This window comes from Alligator mississippiensis, chromosome 1 (assembly GCF_030867095.1).
Source record: "Alligator mississippiensis isolate rAllMis1 chromosome 1, rAllMis1, whole genome shotgun sequence".
Taxonomy (NCBI): domain Eukaryota; kingdom Metazoa; phylum Chordata; order Crocodylia; family Alligatoridae; genus Alligator; species Alligator mississippiensis.
In genome coordinates, this window is record NC_081824.1 from 311,405,655 (window position 1) to 311,425,962 (window position 20,308).

At 47.0% G+C, this 20,308-nt stretch overlaps 2 protein-coding genes across 9 annotated transcripts in view; one reads left to right on the forward strand and one right to left on the reverse strand.

The window, feature by feature from the left end:
• GK (glycerol kinase) overlaps positions 1-9,275 on the reverse strand; it is a 358,525-nt gene extending 349,250 nt beyond the window's left edge. For 3 of the 8 annotated variants that reach the window (XM_019486298.2, XM_019486293.2, XM_019486292.2), the window contains exon 1: positions 9,089-9,275. The gene's annotated coding sequence lies outside the window, so the exon portion shown is untranslated. Of the gene's footprint in view, positions 1-8,023; positions 8,158-9,088 lie in introns of those variants that run through there. The other 5 variants (XM_019486297.2, XM_019486294.2, XM_059720825.1 and 2 more) reach the window with 2 other exon arrangements.
• On the forward strand, positions 8,246-11,654 carry NR0B1 (nuclear receptor subfamily 0 group B member 1). The gene is made up of 2 exons (XM_014611176.3): positions 8,246-8,764; positions 11,124-11,654. The coding sequence occupies exons 1-2, from the start codon at positions 8,266-8,268 to the stop codon at positions 11,366-11,368; spliced, it is 744 nt and encodes a 247-aa protein (XP_014466662.1). The 5' UTR covers positions 8,246-8,265; the 3' UTR covers positions 11,369-11,654.
• The last annotated feature ends 8,654 nt before the right edge of the window (positions 11,655-20,308 follow it).

Below are 20,308 nucleotides of genomic sequence, written 5' to 3' on the forward strand. Positions count from 1 at the left end.
ATGGGCAGGGATTGGGCACTGAAAGGAGGAACCTATGAAGTGCTGCTGCTCTCCTCAGCCAAGCCTGGCTTCCTTACACAACTGTTCCCTGCAACCCATGGCTGGAGTAGGGTAGGAACAGCTCTAGGACTCTGCCCCATGCCTGAGTCAGCTGGGGCCAGCAGAGAAAATGCAGGGCAGGTTCCTCCTTCCAGCACCTGCTCCTGGCCAGTGAGGGACAGGCTGATGGCAAGGAGCAGGTGCAGTAAGACAAAACCCGCCTGCTACCACTTCTGTCTCCTGCCAATCCTAGCACCGTGCAGCCACAGCTTACAGCTGGAGCAGGGCTGGAGTGGCTTTGGGACCCCCCTACACTCAGGCCACCTAAGGACAGTGGCAAAGATGGAAGATGGGGGTGAGTCTGCACCGCCACACCCTCTGGATCCACCCCTGAAGAGAAGCAATTGAATGGACCATGCCGTGTAATTTAGCTTTGGTTCCTTCATTCAAAAATGACATGAACCAAGGGCAGTAGGACCCAGGGGAAGCCTGGTGGGCTCCAACAACAGTGGGGCCTGCGGGGCCCTGCTCCCCCAGCCAGAAGCCCCTAGTGGGGCTTCTAGCCTGGGAGCACATGGCTGCCCTGCACTGGAACTACAGGTAAGTGTCAGGGGAGAAAGGCGGGGGGGGGGGGGGGCCAGGCAGGGAAGGAGCGCCAGTGGGGAGGAGGAGTGGAGGGGCTCCTTCATTGCCCCGTGTCTGGAGCCCCGTGCTGCAGCTGCTCGCGGCGCGCGTGGAGTTGCCTGTGCCTGCTCTGGACAGACCTGCGGGCTGCAAGCGGCTACAGCAGGGAGCGCCGGCCATGGGGCAGGGAAGGGGCTGCTTTTCCCCTCCACGCTTAGCTTTTCCCTGGGCTCCTTCCCTGCATGGAGAAAAGCGGCCCCTCGCCTACCCCATGGCCAGCGCTCTCTGCTGCAGCTGCTTGCAGCCTGCGGGGCTGTCCGGAGCAGGAACAGGCAGCCCCAGGCCAGCTGTGAGCAGCTGCAGCATGGGGCACCTGGCATGGGGCGGGTGAGAGGCTACTTTCCCCTCCCTGCCACACTCAGCACCACCTTGTAAACCGGCCCCACTACCAGGCTGGCACTGGGGCCGGATTACAAGCTGGTGCTGAGCGCAGGGAAGAGCAGTTCCTCGCTCGCCATGTGGCTGGTGCCCCACACTGCAGCTGCTTGCAGCCCGCATGGGGCTGCCTGTGCCTGCTCCAGACAGCCCCGCGTGGGATGCAAGCAGCTGCAGCAGGGAGCGCCGGCCATGGGGTGGGCGAGGAGCCACTTTTCCCCACGCTCAGCATCAGCTTCTTCCCTGCTGGCAAGCAGGGGGTCAGGGCTGTGCACTGCCCCCCGCCTGTACCGTGGGGCTGGGGGGCACTGGGAGTGAGTGGGCGGGGAGCCAGTGGGAGCACAGGGCCCACACCGGTGCCCTGGGGCCAGTGCCAGCGGGGCCCAGAGCAGGGTGACTGGAGCCCAGGGTCCCAGCCGGCAGGGGCTCTATGGAGCCGGGCTAGCTCCCCCCTCTCCCTGCTGGTGGAGCCCAGCCTGGCTCCACAGACCCCTGCCAGCCTGCACCCTGCTTTGGGCCCCACCGGTGCTGGCCCTGGGACACTGGTCCCAAGACATTGGGACATTGGTCCCAAGATGGTGACCAGGGGGTGGGGCACCTGTTAAGGGGCAGGGCTACCCATGAGGCCCTTGACAGCCTGCCAAAACTGGGTAAGCGGCCCTCCGCCTGAAATAATTGCCCACCCTGGTATAGACTATAACAGAAGCATCTCTACCATATAATTACCAGTTCCTGCAATATTAGTTTGTTTACCCCCTCTTTAGGAACATCTTTCTCCTTCTATTTGAAAATATCTCTTCTTTCCATCCTTTGCTTTTCCTCTTGTAACTTCCATAACATTTGTCTTGAGGAGGAGTGCATCCTGACCCTCCCAAGAAGAAGCCTGAGGAAAAGCTCTGCACGAGAAAGCCTGCTTGTTTGCAAACTTCTGGTCCTTTCATTGCACCTCTGTACTGTTCTAGGTTTCAAAACTGTCTCACAGGAGTTTAACAAGTAAGTTGCTGGGTTGTGATGGGCTGCAATGGCAGCAGGGCTGGCAGGTCCCTGGCAGGCACAACCTGGAAGGCAGAAATCTTGATGCATTTTTATTTGCATCCATAAAGAGAGAAGAGAAAGAGATAAGGGAGAAAGAGATAGTTAGCCATGCTAGTCTGAAGCAGTGGTTCTCAACCTTCATACACAGGACATCCCTTAATACAGGGGCAGGCAATTATTTCAGGCTGAGGGCCGCTTACCCAGTTTTGGCAAGCTGTTGAGGGCCGCAAGGGTAGCCCCGCGTGCCCTGCCCCCTGGTCACCATCTTGGGACCAATGTCCCAGGGCCAGCACTGGTGGGGCCCAAAGTGGGGCACAGGCTGGCAGGGGTCTGTGGAGCTGGGCTGGGCTGCATCAGCAGGGAGAGCAGGGAGCTGTCCCAGCTCCACAGAGCCCCTGCCACCTGGGACCCCGTGCTCCTGCTGCCCTGCTCTGGCACTGGCCTCTGGACACCGGCACGGGCCCCATGCTCCTGCTGGCTCCGGCACCTGCTCACTCCCAGTGCCCCCCAGCCCCGTGGTACAGGCATGGGGCAGTGCACAGCCCCAACCCCCTGCTCCCCAGCAGGGAAGGAGCTGGTACTGAGCACGGGGAAAAGTGGCCCTTCTACCACCCTGTGGCTGGTGCTCCCTGCTGCAGCTGCTTGCAGCCTGCGCCGGGCTGTCCTGAGCAGGCACAGGCAGCCCCATGCAGGCTGCGAGCAGCTGCAGTGCAGGGTGCTGGACACAGGGCAGGGGAAGGGCCGCTTTGTCCCGTGCCCAGCACCAGATGTAACCTGCTCCCGCTGCCAGCCTGGGCCCTGCTGACTACAGGCTCGCCTGTCGGGGCTGCGTATGGTGACAGCAGCTGCAGCTTCCCCTGTTGCTGCACCAGGCAGTGTTTGCTACTGCCTGCCCAGAGCTCGCGCACTGACCAGCCCAGGGGCAACGATGGCAAATGCTGCCTGATATGGCTGCGCGGGCCCTGCTGTTGTGGGAGCCTGCTGGGGCTTCCCCTGGGTCCTACTGCCCCTGGTTCCTGTCATTTTTTACAAGAACCAAGGGCAGATAAATATTAATGTTATAAATTTTTTAGGGGTCCGGTGGCCAGAATCCGGCCCGCGGGCCGTATTTTGCCCACCCCTGCCTTAATAGATTCAAGACACCCCTTGGAAAATGCCAGATTTGGGTTTTTACTCACTTTTTGACTACAGAAAAATAATTAGGTAATTCTGTGCAAGGAATTTAGAAAGCCTGCAGCCAGGCAGAACGGTTTTACCCCTATGGGTTCCTTTTTTGCAACCTCTGGGTTTAATCCAGCGAATTGCGCTAGCACGCTGAATAGTGCTAACATTGTGTGGCATCCTGCAGCACCCTGCAAAGCATCTCAGGGCACCCTGGATGAGAACCACAAGCCCAAAGTCGGGGTACAGATGCACCTTTGGGACTGATCAGCTCTTAGAAACTCTCGACTGGCTCTCTCCATCAGGCTCTTGTTCAGGACAGTTTAAGCAGATCAGAGTCAGTCAGTCAGTCTACATAAGAACATCATAAGAACATAAGAATTGCCATTTACTGGGTCAGACTATAAATCCACCTTGTCCAGTCTCCCGTTTCAAAGTGGCAAAGAGCAGATGCTGAAAGGGAGTGACCAGGGTTTTTTTCCCCCTTCCATTGTTCCTCTCCCACTTGCAGCCTCCAACATTTAAGGTCTAGGAAGTTCTGATTCAGAGGCTGTATTCTTAACTCCCATGCTCAGTAGCTACTAATGTCACTTTCCCTCCAAGAATGTGTCCAATCTATCCCCCACACACTTTTTTTTTTAACCTGGTCAAACTGCCCCATGTGGGGTGGCAATGAGTGCCACACTTTAAGGACATGCTTTGTGGGGGAAAAATGTTCTTTTTGTTAGTTTGAAGTCTAGAAGGGAGTTAGGGACACAGCCTTCAAATCCGAACTTCCTAGACCCTAAATGCTGGAGGCTGCAAATGAGAAAGAGATAAAAGTAACCATGGTGGAAAAAAAACAACCCTGGTCATACCCAGCTTGCACTCCCTTTCAGCATTCACCCTCTGCCATTGCATGACACAGGGCTAGATTTTTTTTTTCTATAAGGAGAGGGACTCTGTTGCTGAAACCATACAGAATACAACCCTGGCACTTCAGCGCATAAACTGTGTCCATGAGCACTCGGTGTGGGTGATGGTGTCGCAGATCATGGAAAGACCTTCGACACCCTGCATGCCTCCTCATTGAGATGCTGGAGATGCACTTTGCACCGAGCCAGGCAGCATATGGCCACCTTGGTGATGCCTTGGATGTTGTCTCATGGCACTTTTCTGTGGCACTTAGCCATCACCTTTCCCCAGTGCCTTTCTTGGCCAAGTGTTGGAGCCTGGACAACCAAGGATGGACAAGATGGGCAGGATGGACCTAGGGTCTGAACCAGTATAACGGCAAGCCTTACGTTCTTATGATGTTCTCACGTAGACTAAGGACCTTGTTACACTTTATGCTGTGAGCTGCAAACATTGTGATCGGTGTTAGTGCTAGCTTGGAGTTTCGAACAGCCACACCCTTGGTCTAGAAACCTTCTCTGACTGCCCAGCCATGAGGCTAAAGCTGCCTTCACTGCCCTGCCCAGAATAATTTCAGAAGAGTCAGCATTGCCAGGTCTTAAATGCAAAATGATTGTATTGGGAGCGTAAAATGATTGTATTTGCTGAAAAACTACTGTACACTAAAAAAAATATACAAATGAGTATGCAAATAAGTCTTCTTCTTATTTACTTTATATTGCTCACTGGAATTGCCAGTGAGTGAGTGAGAACTGGGTCAAAGATGAAGCATTTCTTTATTTTGAAGCAAGCAGTCAAAAGCAAGTGCTGACAGCAAGCCACAAAGTTGGTTAACACTCCCTGAGAGTGACTAGGGTTTTGCATATGCTGCATCAATTAGCTGCCTCAAGAATTATTGTACATTTTGAACACTATTATTTACTATTATTGATCACACAAGGGCTGAAATTATTTATGATTGTTATTGTACACTTGCCAACACTGAGTGAGAAGAGTCCTCTGGTGGCAGCAGGGGTGTGATTCCATAAGGATTTTGCCCCATGATCCTGGTTCCTCCTTCAGCACTGTGCCCTCCGCGCATGAAATCACTGGGCACAGCTATGAAGGAGCAGTGCTGCTAAGTGTACGATAATTATTGTATTTGTAAGACAATTTCAACCACTGTACAATGTTCTAATATCATAAAGGCCATAGTGGGTCTGTCTGTCTGCTCACCGCCCCCCCCCAGCAATGAATACTGAATGGGGGGATGGGGAGGGGGCTGAGGCCAGCATTGCTACCCTGGCTCCTTCTCTCTCCCACACTGCTCCCTCCTGATGCAGGGGGGATGGGGGGGAGGTTGGTGGTGGCAGGCAAGAGAAGAGAAGCCGGCCTGGGGGGGGGGGGGGGGGGAAGCCAGACCACTGCTGCGGTGGGGGGTGGGGACCAGCAGACCTGGGCCAATGTGGGGGGTGGGGGGATGGGAGGAGCGGGCCCGGCCCCGAAATGGTGGGAGAGAGGGTGAGGGGGGCGCCAGGCCCAAACAGTGGGTGCAGGGGAGCAGCCTGGCCCGGCCCAGCCCAGCCCTGAAACAGAGGGGCGGGGGGGGGGGGGTCAGGCCTGATGCTAGCCCCTCAACAGGAGGGCCTGACACCAAAATGGAAGGTATGTGGGGGGTGTGCCAGGCCCAGCCCAACCCAGAAACAGCAGTTGAGAGGTTGGGGGGGCGGGCCTGGCCCCAAAGCGGTGGCAGGGAGGTAGGAAGCCCAGGCCCAGCCCCACAGTGGAGTGGGGGAAAGGGGGAGCAGCCCCCTCTCTCACTCCGTGCAGGAGGTGGCAGTGGCATCAGACCCAAAGTGACGGAGGGGGTGGGGGAATAGGGCCAGGCCCGAACTGGGAGGGCAGGCTGGACGATGGGAGCAGGGGCACAGTGCTGGATGCTGGGCTCTGTCCCTGCTGACCCCCTGGGTGGGGGTGAGGGGAGTGGTCTTGGCCCCGAAGCGGTGGGGGTGAGGGTTGGCTCTGGGCCTCTGTCCCGGCCCCACCCTGCAGGCGACGGTGATAGAGTGGATGGGGGTGCAGCTCTGGCCCCAGCCCCAGTGGTAGGGGAGAGGGGGAGTGGGCCTGGCGGGAGCGGGGCTGGACGTGGGCCTCTGTCCCTAGCTGCCTCCCCCGCTCCATCATTATTGACAGGCAATTGGCTAGTACAATCAATAATAGCAAGTGTTCGAAGTGTACAATAATTTTTGAGGCAGCTAATTAATGCAGCATATGAAAAACCCAAGTCACTCAAAATGAGTCTTAACTGCCTTTGGGGTTTGTGGTCAATACTTTATGATTGCTTGCTTAAAAATAAAGAGATGCTTCAACTCTGATGGCCCAGTTCTCACTCACTGATGACTTGCCGTGAGCAATATACAGTAGATAGGAAAGACTTATTTGCAGACTTGTTTGCAAGCTTATTTGCATTTTTTCCCCCACTGTCCCATAGTTTTTCAGCAAAGATCATCATTTTGAGCTTCCAAAATGATCATTTCATATTCAAGACCCAGCAATGCTGTGAGGGAGCAGCCATTTCCCAAAAAGAAGCAATCCTTATTTTTTTTCCCCCTTTAACAAGTCATTTTACATTGTAATGCATTTATTTCGAGCACCAAACTATGTTGTCTATTTCAGTCACATTCAGGGGTGTTGGCTGTAGCCATGTTGGTGTAAGGACAGAGGCAGGCAAGGTTCTTTGGGTAGATGTGATCTCTTTCCTTAGACCAACTACATTGTATTATCTTATTTTATTTTAAATACTATTTAGTTTGTCTAGGAAAAGAGATCATGTCTCTACCCAAAGAACCTTGCCTGACTATGTCCTTAGACATGTGATATCTTTTCTTAGCCCAACTAAGTTTTTTCCTACTTCTCACTCATGGACAACTTAGATCGAACTATATAAAGTAAATAAGAAAGAGACTTATTTGCAGACTTATCTGCATTTTTTTCATGTTCAGTTGGTATTTAGTTGGTCTAAGAAAAGAGATCACATCTTTGAGGACATAGGCAGGCAAGGTTCTTTGGGTAGATGTGATCTCTTTTCTTAGTCCAACTAAATACCAACTAAACATTGAAAAAAATGCAAGTAAGTCTGCAACCGTTTCTTTTTCTTTACTTTCTATTGCTCACTGTGAGTCATCTATGAGTGACAATTGGGAAAAAAAAATTAGTTGGGCTAGGAAAAAAGATCATGTCTCTACCCAAAGAACCTTGCCTGCCTATGTCCTTCGAAATGTGATCTTTTTTCTTAGCTCAACTACAGTTTTCCCCAATTCTCATTCATGGACAACTTACAGTGAATAGAAAGTAAACATGAAAGAAACTTATTTGCAATTTTTCCCCCCAGTGCTTAGTTGGCATTAGGTTGGTCTAAGTAAAGGGAATCCCATCTCTTTTCTCAGACCAACTAAACAGTATTTAAAATAAAATAATACTAGTTAGTAGGCCTAAGGTTTAAATACTAGTCAGTCTAAGAAAAGTCACCCCAATGATGAACCTTGCCTGCCTACGCCTTTAGTGATACGATGTCTTTTCTTAGCCCAGCTACATTTTTCCCCCCATTCTCACTCACGGATGGCTCACAGCGAGCAACAGAAAGCAAAGAAGACGACCTAGTTGCAGACTTGCACTGTGTCCGGTTAGTATGTAGTTGGGCAGAGAAAAGAGCTCGTATCTGCCCTGCCTATGCCCTTAGAGATGCCCTTTCGCAGCCATTGGGGCTAAAGGGACCTTGCGAGATCACTGAGTCCCAAGGGGCAGATGCGATGATATTTCAGAGCCCCACTGCATTCCCCCCACCCCCATTTCTCACCCGTGGCCGACTTGCAGCGAGTAACAGAAAGAAAGAGACTCCGTTGCAGTGCAGCCTTATTTGCCTTTTCTTCGCGGTGTGTAGCCGGTATTTCGGTAGTCTAGGACCGAGCGCATCTGGCCGCGCGCGGGCTCGGCGCCGGCGGTCTCGGGGCTGAGGAGGAGGGGGAGGAGGAGGGGGAGGGGCCCCGCGCCCGGGCGCTACATAAGGCGGCGGCTCGGCAGCGGCGGCAGCGTAGCCCCATGGCGTGCGTGGGCCGCGGGCGGTGCTGCGCGGGCGGGCGGCGGCAGGGCAGCATCCTCTACCACATCCTGCGCAGCGAGGAGCAGCCAAGGGGCTCGGGGCCAGGCTGCTCGTGCGGCGCCCGGGGCCGGGGCCGGGGCCGGAGCCGGGCCGCGGCGGGCGGCGAGAGGGCGGCGGCGGCGGCCGTGCTGGTGAAGACGCTGCGCTTCGTGAAGGGGGTGCCCTGCTTCCAGCAGCTGCCGCTGGCCGAGCAGCTGGTGCTGGTGCGCGCCGCCTGGGCGCCGCTGCTGGTACTAGGGCTGGCGCAGGACGGCGTGGCGCTGCCCGCGCACGAGGCGGCCCAGCCCAGCATGCTGCAGCGCATCCTCACCGCCCGCCCGCCGCCGCCGCCCGCCGCCGACCTGCAGGCCCTGCACGGCGTCCTGGCCAAGTGCTGGAGCCTGGACATCGGCCCCAAGGAGTACGCCTACCTCAAGGGCGCCGTGCTCTTCAACCCGGGTGAGTCGCGGGGAGCGCCCCCAGCCCCCGCACGCGGACCTTGTTTGAAATGTTACTGTTACTTTCCCGTGTTCCGCGCCACACCAGGTCCACGAGTCGGCCCAGAGCCGTCAGTGGCCCCGCTACTGGCACACGGCCTGCGCCCCCAGCCGGGCTTCTGCCCTCTCCCGAGCCGGTGTGCGGGCCCAAGCCCGGAGGCTTGGGGTTCGGGTGCCCCCGAGTTCTGTTTGCCCTCGGCAAGCTCCTTCCTCTCTCACTTCCATGAAGTATAAAGCCAAGACCTTCCCACTCCAGCAGCTAAGTGGGAGATTAACTATACCTTACCTTTGCGGGTACTACCCCCATGCCAAGAGGGCCGTTGTCCCTGGGTGAAACTAGGAAAACCGCTTTGGTGGTCACGGTATTTCCCCTGCCAGGTAAGCATAGGAGCTATGCTTGATCTGAGCTGAAAGGCCAAGAAGCTCCACACACAGATGCACACATTTTCTCTCTTCCCCAGCCACACTCACTCTCTCTCTTCCTCTCCCCCCTGTGTCCCCCCCTCTCTCAGCCAGCCCAACACAGTCTTCCTCTTCCCAAGGCACCGCCCCCCTACACAGACACCCTCTCCCCTCTGTCTCTCCCCCAGCCCCACAAACACACAGGTTCCCTTTCTCTTCCTCAACCAGCACATGCAACCCCTCCCCCCCCCCCCAAGCCCCAGGTGCACTAATGTGCACCCTTACATCCACACATACTACCCTCCACACCTACCCCACCCCTGCCCTTCTTGGCTTTTCCAGATGTTGGAAGGGAGCCCTGGCAGAGCAGCCTTTAGTGGGACAGCAGCTGGCAAGCCAGGTGTGGAAGAGCTGTCCTCGAGAACCAGCAGCACTTCCACTCACTCCAGTCTGTCACCTGAAACCAAAAAAACCTCGTATCCTTATGTATACCCTCTAGTCACACACATGTTAGTTCACCACATTTGCACTGTTGCAGTGTAGGTTTGGCATTTTTCTTGTGCTTCCTTGTCTTCATTGTAAAATGCTCATTTTAAAAAAAACAACAAAAACTATATCTCATTCTTTGGTTAATAAAGGTAGTTAGCAAAGGTGACAGCAGTGATGCAACAGACAGATACCTGTGAGTTGTTTAGCTTCAGGCCACATGATGTCAGAGTAGAAAAATAACATCATGCACTAGCAACAAAGCATCCACCGAATAGATTAAGATATACCTGACTGACAGACCTCAGGAAGTAACTGTTTCTAGAAGGACTCTTTAGGGAGCAATCCTCTTTAAAGAATTGGTGGGCAACTTGGAACCAGGGATAAGACAAACAAATGGCTCTTGACGTGCTTGTGTGGGAAGCGTTTTCCTAGCATGAAAAGGAAATTTAACTTCAATCTTAAGACTCTGAAAAAGTACCTGAATTAGATTAAATGAAGACGTTTTCCCTACCAATCCGGGTGTACCTGTAAAGTCCGTGATAAAAAGAAAACAACTTGCTAAACAGTTCATTTATATATTTTTAAGACCTAGCTATTGTGCTTTTGATTCTGATACTGGTATTTTTGTATTTGTACCATCAAACTGTTAGATCAAAAAGTAAGACATCTATACTCCCAGTGACTCAATTTTCTGTCTTTTGTTGTGTTAGATAGCAAAACAATCAGATCGGAGAGAGAATGTCTTGCATTCAAAATCTTGTCTAACTATCCCAACTGCACAGCTGGTCCAATAGAAGAGATCATCTTAATAAATCCTTACCTCTCACAGTTTCTGGACCATCATGGTTAAAATATCCCTCATACACCAGCAAAACTCCAAACCCATTTTAGAGTTAACACTACGTGTTGTCTCCAATTGAATAGCTCCACAATGAAGTTGCCAGCAGGACATATTAAGCATGAATAATGCATTTCCTAATGGTCAACAAGTTAGCCCATTAGTTCCTTTTATTGTTATGTCTTGCTATTTATGTCACATTTGGCACCTTGTGGGTTTTTATTGGCCACAATTCACAGTGGTAGTCTGTATGTTTATCCTTTACACTACATGCTTTATTTTTAAAACAATTAGGAGCAATATTTTTTCAATACTCATTTACGTTGCATAACAAAAAACAGCTTTGCATGTACAGAGGAGCAATTGGGAGAAGTTTACACTAGTGAAAGCTGTGTGTGCTGGGTATGCGGTTTTCACTGTTTAAAATGTTTCAAGTTCAGTCAAAACACTTGGTTTGTTTCCCTGTTCAAGAAACCTTTAATAGCAATGTGTATGAGTTGCCAGTTAGCTGACACTTGACAAGAAGAGTCATTTTTAATTGTTGTTTAGATAATTTTGTAAACAGAAATTTAGCGTCCTATTTTTCTTTCAGATCTACCAGGGTTGCAGTGTACACAGTACATCCAGGGACTGCAGAGAGAAGCACAGCAAGCTTTAAACGAACATGTCAGACTGATTCACAGAGGGGACCAGGCCAGATTTGCCAAGCTGAATATTGCTCTTTCCTTGCTGAGATCCATTAATGCTAATGTAATTGCTGAACTATTCTTTAGGCCTATCATTGGCACAGTGAACATGGATGACATGCTGCTGGAGATGCTTTGTGCAAAATTATAAAGGCATGTATAATATACAAATAAATTAAATGCAAAGGAAATCCTAGAGCAGAATAGTGTACAGCACTGTAAATAAACTAACTTATTGTTTTTACATAGATAGTATTTTTGTATTCAATAATAACATATTCAGGTTATGACATTACATTTTATTAAAGCTATTGCTTTTAGAATAGCTTTCAGAATTACAATCAAATTATGCCTTTTAAACTGTTAAGAGTTTTAGTTTCCAAAACTGAGGTGAATATTCTCTTGCTATACCTCTGAATAAAGGTAATTTATCTGTGCATTATGTTTTTCTAAAAAAAAAAATAGTAATCCCCATTTCTCTTTAACAGGTGTTTGTAGTTTTACATTTTGATGCATTTATTTTGAGTGCTAAACTACATTGTATAGTTAAGTCACATTAAATAGAATGCCTTAGCCATAGAAATATTTTAATAATTCAACTGTGGACCTTATTGGAAGCCCACTGAATTTAACAAAGTCCTTATATTGATATCAAGTCCATATTGACTGATAAAGGAACCATCTGCTTGAGAGTGTGTCTGCACAAGGACACTGACCAGAAGAGCTTCCTGTGTGAATATACTACTCTGGAATAAAAATATTCCAGGAAAATTTATTGCCATTTTAAAGCAGAGTAATTATTCTGAAATAAAGCCACCACTAATCACCATAAAATTATTCCACAGTAGCTCTTTCTAGCTATTTCTCTACGTAGACAAGCTGTTAGATAATGAACTTTGAAATCTCTGTAGCATTAGGAGGAGCTCCAGTTCCTCTAGTGCCCTTGACAAAAGATTTGGCATATATTGAATTCTGGGGGAAGTACTCCATTTGTTTTTAAACTCTTAACAAACTCATAAGAACAAATTGGTAAGCCACAGGAAATTGATTTTTATTCCCCCCCCCCCTCCTTCCGGCATTTTCAGTAAAGAAGTAGAGCTCAGTGGAAAAGATTCTGACCTTCGTTACCACCAGGGACATACGCATTTACTCTACATTTATGATTATTCTTTATTATCATGGTATTATAATTAGAATCTGACTCACTGAGTCTTGTAGCTTGCATATAAACTTATTTTTCTTATTTGCCTTAGTCTACTGACTATGCATTGAGCGCTTTTTTGCCCTCTCCCTGCTGCATACTATTCCTTTGAGGAAGGGAAAGAGTGTATCAGAAAGTGAAGACTTTGTTAGTTCATCTTTCTGCTAATGAAAGATTGTTTTGAATAGTAAGTCATCTTTGTTCTCAGATTTTACCCAATAAAATGTAGACCTTATTCTACTCCACTACCTCTGGATGTCAAAAATAGCCCCCCGTCCCTTGAAAATAGTTTAATTGTTAGTGTAGAAGGGAAATAACTTCCAATTTAGTAATATGCTATACTGTAGGTTACTAGTGTGATTTTGATATTCCATTTGATCTGCTCTACACTAGTAACTAAGCAGTTTCCAGTCCTTGTTGCAGTGGAAGAAAGCCTTTTGCTAACAGCCGTTGTCCTCAATGGGTCATTTTCCTAGCGTAGGGGTCCTTATGGTCTTTGTTTCCTTGGTGATATTTAAGCTAATGCCATCAAAACTGTAGGGTTCAATGCATTCAGTCATAGTTAGGGTTCTACAATTTTAAATAATGTGCATTCATTACAAAAAGATATGTAAAACATTTTATACAATAATTCATCTTTAAGTGGTCTACACTGGGGATTTCATAGACATTAGAGCTGGAAGGGACCTGGGAAGATCATCAAGTCCAGCCTCCTGCCCCAGGGGCAGAAAGTCAGCTGGGGTCACAGGATCCCAGCAAGATAAACATCCAATTGACTCTTAAAGGAATCCAGAGTAGGTGTGCTTGCACCATGTCTGGTGGCAGTCTGATATTACTTTTGTTACCATGGGCTTTCTAATTATTGAAAAGACTGTCAAGAAAAATAAAGGACTGGATAAGCTATATCAAGTCACATTCGTGGCTGTAGGGATGGCTGTAATAATTCCATTCCCTTTCTCTTATCCCCATACAGATCATATTTTCCAAAAAATTGTTGAAAAAACATGGCATTCCTTCAAAACTTGAAATTTGTTTTGCTTTTACAATTTGAACAACATTGCAAAAGGAAAATCAATTGTCTGTGGGAGGAGGAGTTGTTTGTTTTTCTGGGTTTTCTCCCCTTGCTACCTATTCCCAAATTTACTCTCCTTTTCCAGTGGAGCATGGGGGGAAAAAAGAACAAAAAACAAACAAACCATGGGATGACATGCTTCAAACCTAAATAAAGGCCAGTTGTTGATGGAAAGGAAACTCCTTAAGAACAACAGCATTTTGTAAAACTTAAGCAAACAGGACGCGAGGCTGTCCTTAGCTTTCACTGGGGGGGTGTTGTGGCAGTTGGGAGGAAGAGTTCAAGAAAGCTTTTCTTAATCCAAACCCTAGAAGCACATTGAGGACCAGTAACAATCACCACTTCTGCACATGGGGAAGTTCAGAGGCTTGTCTGTAGCTACCTAGTGGGGCACAACTTATCCCAGAAGTGGTAGGAAGAAGAGTGGGGATAGCCCCGTATCTCGCAGTTTGCAGAGCTGGTTAAACCAGCCTACAAGTAGCAGGCTGCATCTACTGAGATTATTTGTAGTGCCATAGCAATGAGGAGACCCTAGTCAAGAAATATGGATGTGCTGTACTAGGTGCTGTACAAACATCTAATCCCTGCTACATACAACAATTATACAGTTTGTATGTCCTCTGTCTATGCCATGTAGATCTGATAGGGATTGTGCCTCTTGAGGGACAGTCGCTTCCAGAGCTTCCTCCGAAGCTCCGCACCACTTTCATTCCTGTCCTGGGCATTAATTTGGGTCTTACATTTCATCAACCAAATGACAATATTCCTTTCATGTATGAGCAACATGTATATGCAGAGCAGAGCTTGTGATCTTAGAACAGTCAGTTCCCAAGGAAGTGATCTGTGCTGGAGAAATAGTGCCCATGCATACTGAACTGGGACATTTATTCATTAAGATGTGATACTACACTCTTCTTTTATAAAAATCAGGATTCCTTTTTATTTTTTTTTCAATATCAATTTTGCACAAAGAGCTTCTGTTCATCACCTTGGAACAAGGCCAAGCATTGGCTTACATTAATACCACACTGTCCTCAGGGCATAAGCCTCTGGCAAGTAACTAACCTATGCTAGGGAAAGCTTTGAGGGCCCTGAAGACTCACTCCACAGTTGCCCCAGATGTAAAGTAGCCTCAGAGCTACATACTACCTTTTACTGAACCATGCCTGTTCACATGAATGGCAGCAACAGGAAAGGAGCAAAGAACATCATGACTGGAGGCACCATTTCATGACAGATCTAAAACATAAAGCCTGCTGGTAAAACTACCACTCTTATAGTAATAGACTTCATATGTCCACCAGTTAAGGATTACAGAGCTCTCCTGTCTCAGTATTATCACTTCATCAATTTTATAGGCAGCCATTGTAAAGAACAGCGGGTGGGCTTACCATGACAGCTGTTCAGTCTTGAAAGCAGAAACAGCATTATACTCTGCTCTAACCACAAATGCCAGAGACTTGTAGGCAGCCCTACTAAAAGGGAATTATACCAGCTGATTCTCACTGTCACTGGATATGTTTATCTGTTGCACAATCAGTGAAACAGCAGAACCTGGCCACAATTTTGCATCCTATGTTGTCATACAACTTTTCTCTAGAAAGTTAGAATTGCAAGGTTTTCTATGCCATTTCACTATGTCTGAATTAATCTTCTCCATCAGTGGGAAGATACAGTTAGAAATGCCTTCTCGTAACAGCTTCCACCTACGAAACAGACATCTCCCTTGGAATAAGAATGAAGCAGCCCCAGTGTACCCAGACAGCAATATGATGGGAACACTTGGTATACCACAGTTAAGAGATCCTCATGCCAAAAGATAATTTCTAAACTCCATCAAAGGTACTATTATGCCAGACAAAGGCAATTTCAGCTGTTAAACTTGTCTGTTTTTTTGGGTTGGAAGCACCCTGGAACAATAGGTACACAAAAGAGGTTGCCTGTGTGGGGAAACCAATTTGTGCAAAGTTCACTGCAGAAGCCAATGCAAGAGAGAAAAAAAATCCCCCAAACAGAGCAAAGGAACAGAGGTGACAAATTAGGATTTTAAAAGGAGAAAGGTTAAAGATCATAAAAATACACAGGAAGTGACAGGCCTTAAAAAATGGGTATGATTTGGGTTCATGTCTTATGTTCCCGAATTAATAAACATTAGACTCAAGGCACCAGTAGCATAACTAGGGCAGGGTGAGCAGGGCACCAGCCCTGGGCACTACAAGGGAGCATCAAAATTCTCCCCCCTTTACCTCCCTCCCCACCAGGAGTCTTTACCATTGAAGGGCAGCCCTCTACAATAGTCTGTGCAAGGGTGCAGAATGGGCTGACTACACCCACAAAGCTGGAGTTTGGGGAGAGGTTTTGGAGAGCAGCAGTCCTAATGGCCAAGTAGATGGACCAAGAAACTGCCAGGAGGGAAAGTTAGAGCAGCAACATCGCAAAAGTATGTCTAGCAATGCCAAACCAGGAGCACAACTGGAGTCCTATTTAGCTGTCAGAGGCTGAAAGCAACCAGGAGGCAAGCCCCTTAACACCATACCATAGAGAATGTCCAGCTAGAGGTGGGTTTCTATCAGTACTGAGACAGGCCCTATGCACATGAAGATGTTCATACACAGAGTGCAGTTTGGGTTGTTTCCATGCCAAAGACTATTCTAGTGCTATATAATGTGGCAACATATTGCCTATTGGATTTCTAGGCAGCAGGAGGTGATCTCCAATTTAAATGTATGCATTTCCAAATTAAATTTATTTTTATATAATATTACCAGCTTTTCTAATGCTCCAGATAGAGTAAATTTCTATACTGACCGCAAAGGAATTAACAAGGACAGTGCAGAGATACATGACATTTACCCTAACTTGTAAAAGCAACATGCATATTTAAGTGAATCTGCTATTTGCTCCCCAACTTTGGCATCTATTCCACACACAAGCTCGCTTATGTCATGGGCATTTCAGCAGCCTCTCTACAAATTTCATTTAGCTATCCTTATAGTGACAGCTACTGCAATATAAAGTCACTGAAGTATGTTTCTCCCCCTTCTCCCCCTCCCCAGTAATAACTGTTGCCACCTACATCATCAACCCAGACACACAAGATTGGAATGCTAGCAGTAGTAATGTTCTAATCACAAAGTGCCATTCAGCCTGGGTTACTTTTGTGAGATGCCCTTTTCTCTGAAGAGCTTCAAGAAAGCATAAATCATAAGGAACCTCGTATTTTTAGCTAATGTGGCTGAGTGTTTCTTACAGATAAGAAAAAGAATGGCATTTATTTTTAATCTTCCTTTTTCTAATTCAGTGCATAACCTTTGTTCAGGTAATCTTTTTAATAGTTTATTCTGAACTTTTTTTGCAGTGGTTGGTCAGTACAAATAAACTAAGAATGCTGTTAACACCAGCTGAGCAGTGTTTGTTCTGCACCCAAAGAAGTGGGAATGCAATTTAGAAGTGTGGCAACAGACAGTGCACAGATTGTTTTCACCTACTTAAAGACAGAAGCTTTTTTTCTAGTGGACATTCCAGCCATTACAAATATTTAGAAAAAACATTTAGAAAACCAGTATGTTATCTAGCTCTTTCACTGAAGAAAGGAAATAATTAAAAGATGAAGATTAATACTAAAATGTATGGTTTTAAAAGGCCCTGTGCAGTATGTATTACCTCTACCCTTTTCTAAAATTACAAAATTTGGTTATTCTGAATTGGTGTACGAGAATTAGTCAGATCTACCAAGCGTTTTAGATGATAAATGTACTTTAACTGAAATCTTTTTAAAGTAAAACTACTGTGTGTTCATGAAGCCATAAACTATTGGGTGAAACTGTACAGAGGTCTACAAATAACTTACTACAACATGAGTAAGTGGGCAAATTTGCCACTGGTTCAAGTCTACCTCTTGAAGTGGCCTGCTTATATCAGCCATGGATTTAACCCACAATTCTGTATATGCACATACTGCATAAGAACACTTTTTCATTCTAACACAACACTCATATAAATGCACACACTCTAAAAGAATACATTTAAGCTTGTGCATGTGTGACACTAATTCTGGATTCAACTTTAAGGGGGGAAAAAATCTATTCCTTGATATTATCATTTGGTCTAATGCTCTGTGGTACATACACACACAGAATCTTCCTACCAACTCAGAAGACTCACTTTCACTGCCAACTTAATAGGTATAACCACAGCTCTATCAAGGTTGGGGACATCAGTTGTGCAGAATCTTTCACAAACACATACATGCACTTGTACCCATGCCTATGAGGAAAAAACAAATGCTAATATAGCAGCAGACCATATATTAAAATAATATTATTCTATAATTAGCAGCAGCCATACCTAATAAGATGGGCCATAGTCTGTGAGGCCTTTGGCAGTAAGGGGGCTGTAAGGTGTTGCAGAAGGGAAGTCACTTCACAATCGGCATGTCTACATGAAATGCTACTGTGCAGTCACTACTGTGTGTTTATTTAGTACTTGTATAATCAAATACTAAATACATGCACAGTAACCAGAGTTAAGTGACGGTACTGTGCAGTAATTCAATAATAGTGCACAGTAGCGTATTAGCCTGGTTAGTCCCGTGGTGCGCTACTGCACAATATTATTTGGCTATGGCGCAGTCAGCGTTTTGTGTATGTGTGCCCATGGGAATGAACTGATGCAATGTATGGTCCAAGCAAACTTAGCAAAGGCCTGGGAGTCCAGGTAGTGATTTGTATTGTTGGTGATAAAAGGACGATCAGAATAATCAATTACAACACACCCATGTTACTAATAAAGGCAAACCATTTATCTCAATATACCGAACTAATACAGCCAACTCTCTCTCCCCCCAGCTTTATTAGACATACAATGAACATGGTTATAAAGCAATGTGACACGTCACAAAAATAAAATTCAGTGTAGCTAAACCACATTGAGTAGGCACACCTAGGTAATCAGAGAGAAACCTTTTCCTCACATGTAATAAGAACTGCTAAGGCCTGTTTTGCCCACAGTTTCATTTCCGTCTAGCCTCAGCTTTTCACGACCCAAGCCCACATGCACAAATTGGAATATTAACATGTTTTATTGAAAATTCACAGAGATTTAAATAATCCCACAGATTTACTCCAAGTTTCTCTGCAGGGTGATTAAATAAGAAAAAAACCCAAATTGTTTGCCCCAGTAATGAACAGGTATGATTCAGAATACACACACAGTAAGGAGACCTGCTCAATAAGAAAAAGCTTGGCTTACACTGAAGGAGAGCCAATCCACAGAACAGAGCAGCACTTTCAAGTTAAAACACAAGATGGAGACACTTTCAGCCACATCACCAAATCATTGTCTCCCCACTGGTTTCAACAGTGCTATGCCAGTTTACAAGTTATCTGAAGTTCAGGTACTTTCCTGGACACTTGCGTACATTACAATTTTAATTATGTTCTATTTCTCCATAACTTTTTAGCGACAAGTTCAAGACAAAAAGCCAAATATTGGCAGGGGGAAGCGGGCAAGAATAATTAGGGTAGAAGTGTAGGTAATATCGTACCTGAAAAGGTACCCAGCTGATACCAAAAAAAAATTACAGGCATGCTTTTGCAGAAGAGAGTTTAGTATTTTCACCGATTGGCAGGCATTTATTTTTTTTGGCATGGAAAACATTAAGACACTAAAATTGTCCTATATTTCCTACCACTGTGGTTTCCCTCCCCAGACCTCTCTCCCACAAAAAAAGAGAAAAAAGAAAATCAAAATAGAAAGCCAGTTTATTTGCTCTGACCAATTTTAAAGCTGAATCTGGATTGCTAAATAAATACCATATTTACTCAAATCCAAGATGAGGGATATTTCCCCGCCGCCATGGGGGAAAACAGCCTCATTAAGTACACATTTGTAAGTTTCCACGTATAGTATCTAATTGTTGGAGGGTGGTCATATTAAATTTGAAGTTGTCTTAGATTTGGGTAAATAGGAAATGTGTTGACAGATCTAAGAGAAGGCTTTGAGGCCTAATGCAATGGTATATTGACTACCACTCTCAAATCCCTGCCATTAGGAAGCATAAAAGACATGAAGATGCATTTTAAGGATCTCATATGCAGGTCTAATTATGCCTGTTGGTCTCCCCACAGACCACTCTGCACTTGCCTGCAGCCATTACTTCATTAGCTACCACTAATTTGGCCCCACTCTCAGTAATGGGGCTTAAGACCCCTGTTACACTTGCACAAAACCGTAGGCTGAGGTAGGCTTTGTGGATAGAAAGAAGTTGTGGTTATTTTACAGACCCCATCCCTCCTTCACCCCTTCATTCTGGCTGGGGGTGCAGGGACAGAGAGGAAAGGGTATTATTGAGCTGCAGATGGCTGAAGCAGGCGAGGTTAGCCATCAGCCCCTTTGGATCAGGGGTGGCAGGGAGTGGGGGGTAGGCACAGCAGAAGGGAGTGCACATACCTTGTATCTATCACCTGACAGGGCCCTACACATGGGATCAGAGTAGGACAGAGGTATCAATTGGGGGGGTTTGCATTAGTTGTCTTTTCTAGGGACTAGGAAAGCATCTCTCTTATTTTACTAAATGAGAGGTAGGGGGCTACAGCACCTTGAGGACTTGGAGGACATGAGGATGTAGATTAGGAGGTAAAGTTCAAGTTTTCATAGCTGAGCACTGGCAGGTGTCCGATGCCGTTATTCATTCCATAAAGGCCCTAGTTTCCTGGGAAAGTGGACTTTGAGAAATGTTTCTCTTGAAGAAGCTAGGGAATAGCGCTAATACCTAGTACAGTGACAGCTGCCCTTTTTCCAGCCTCTTGACACTTATT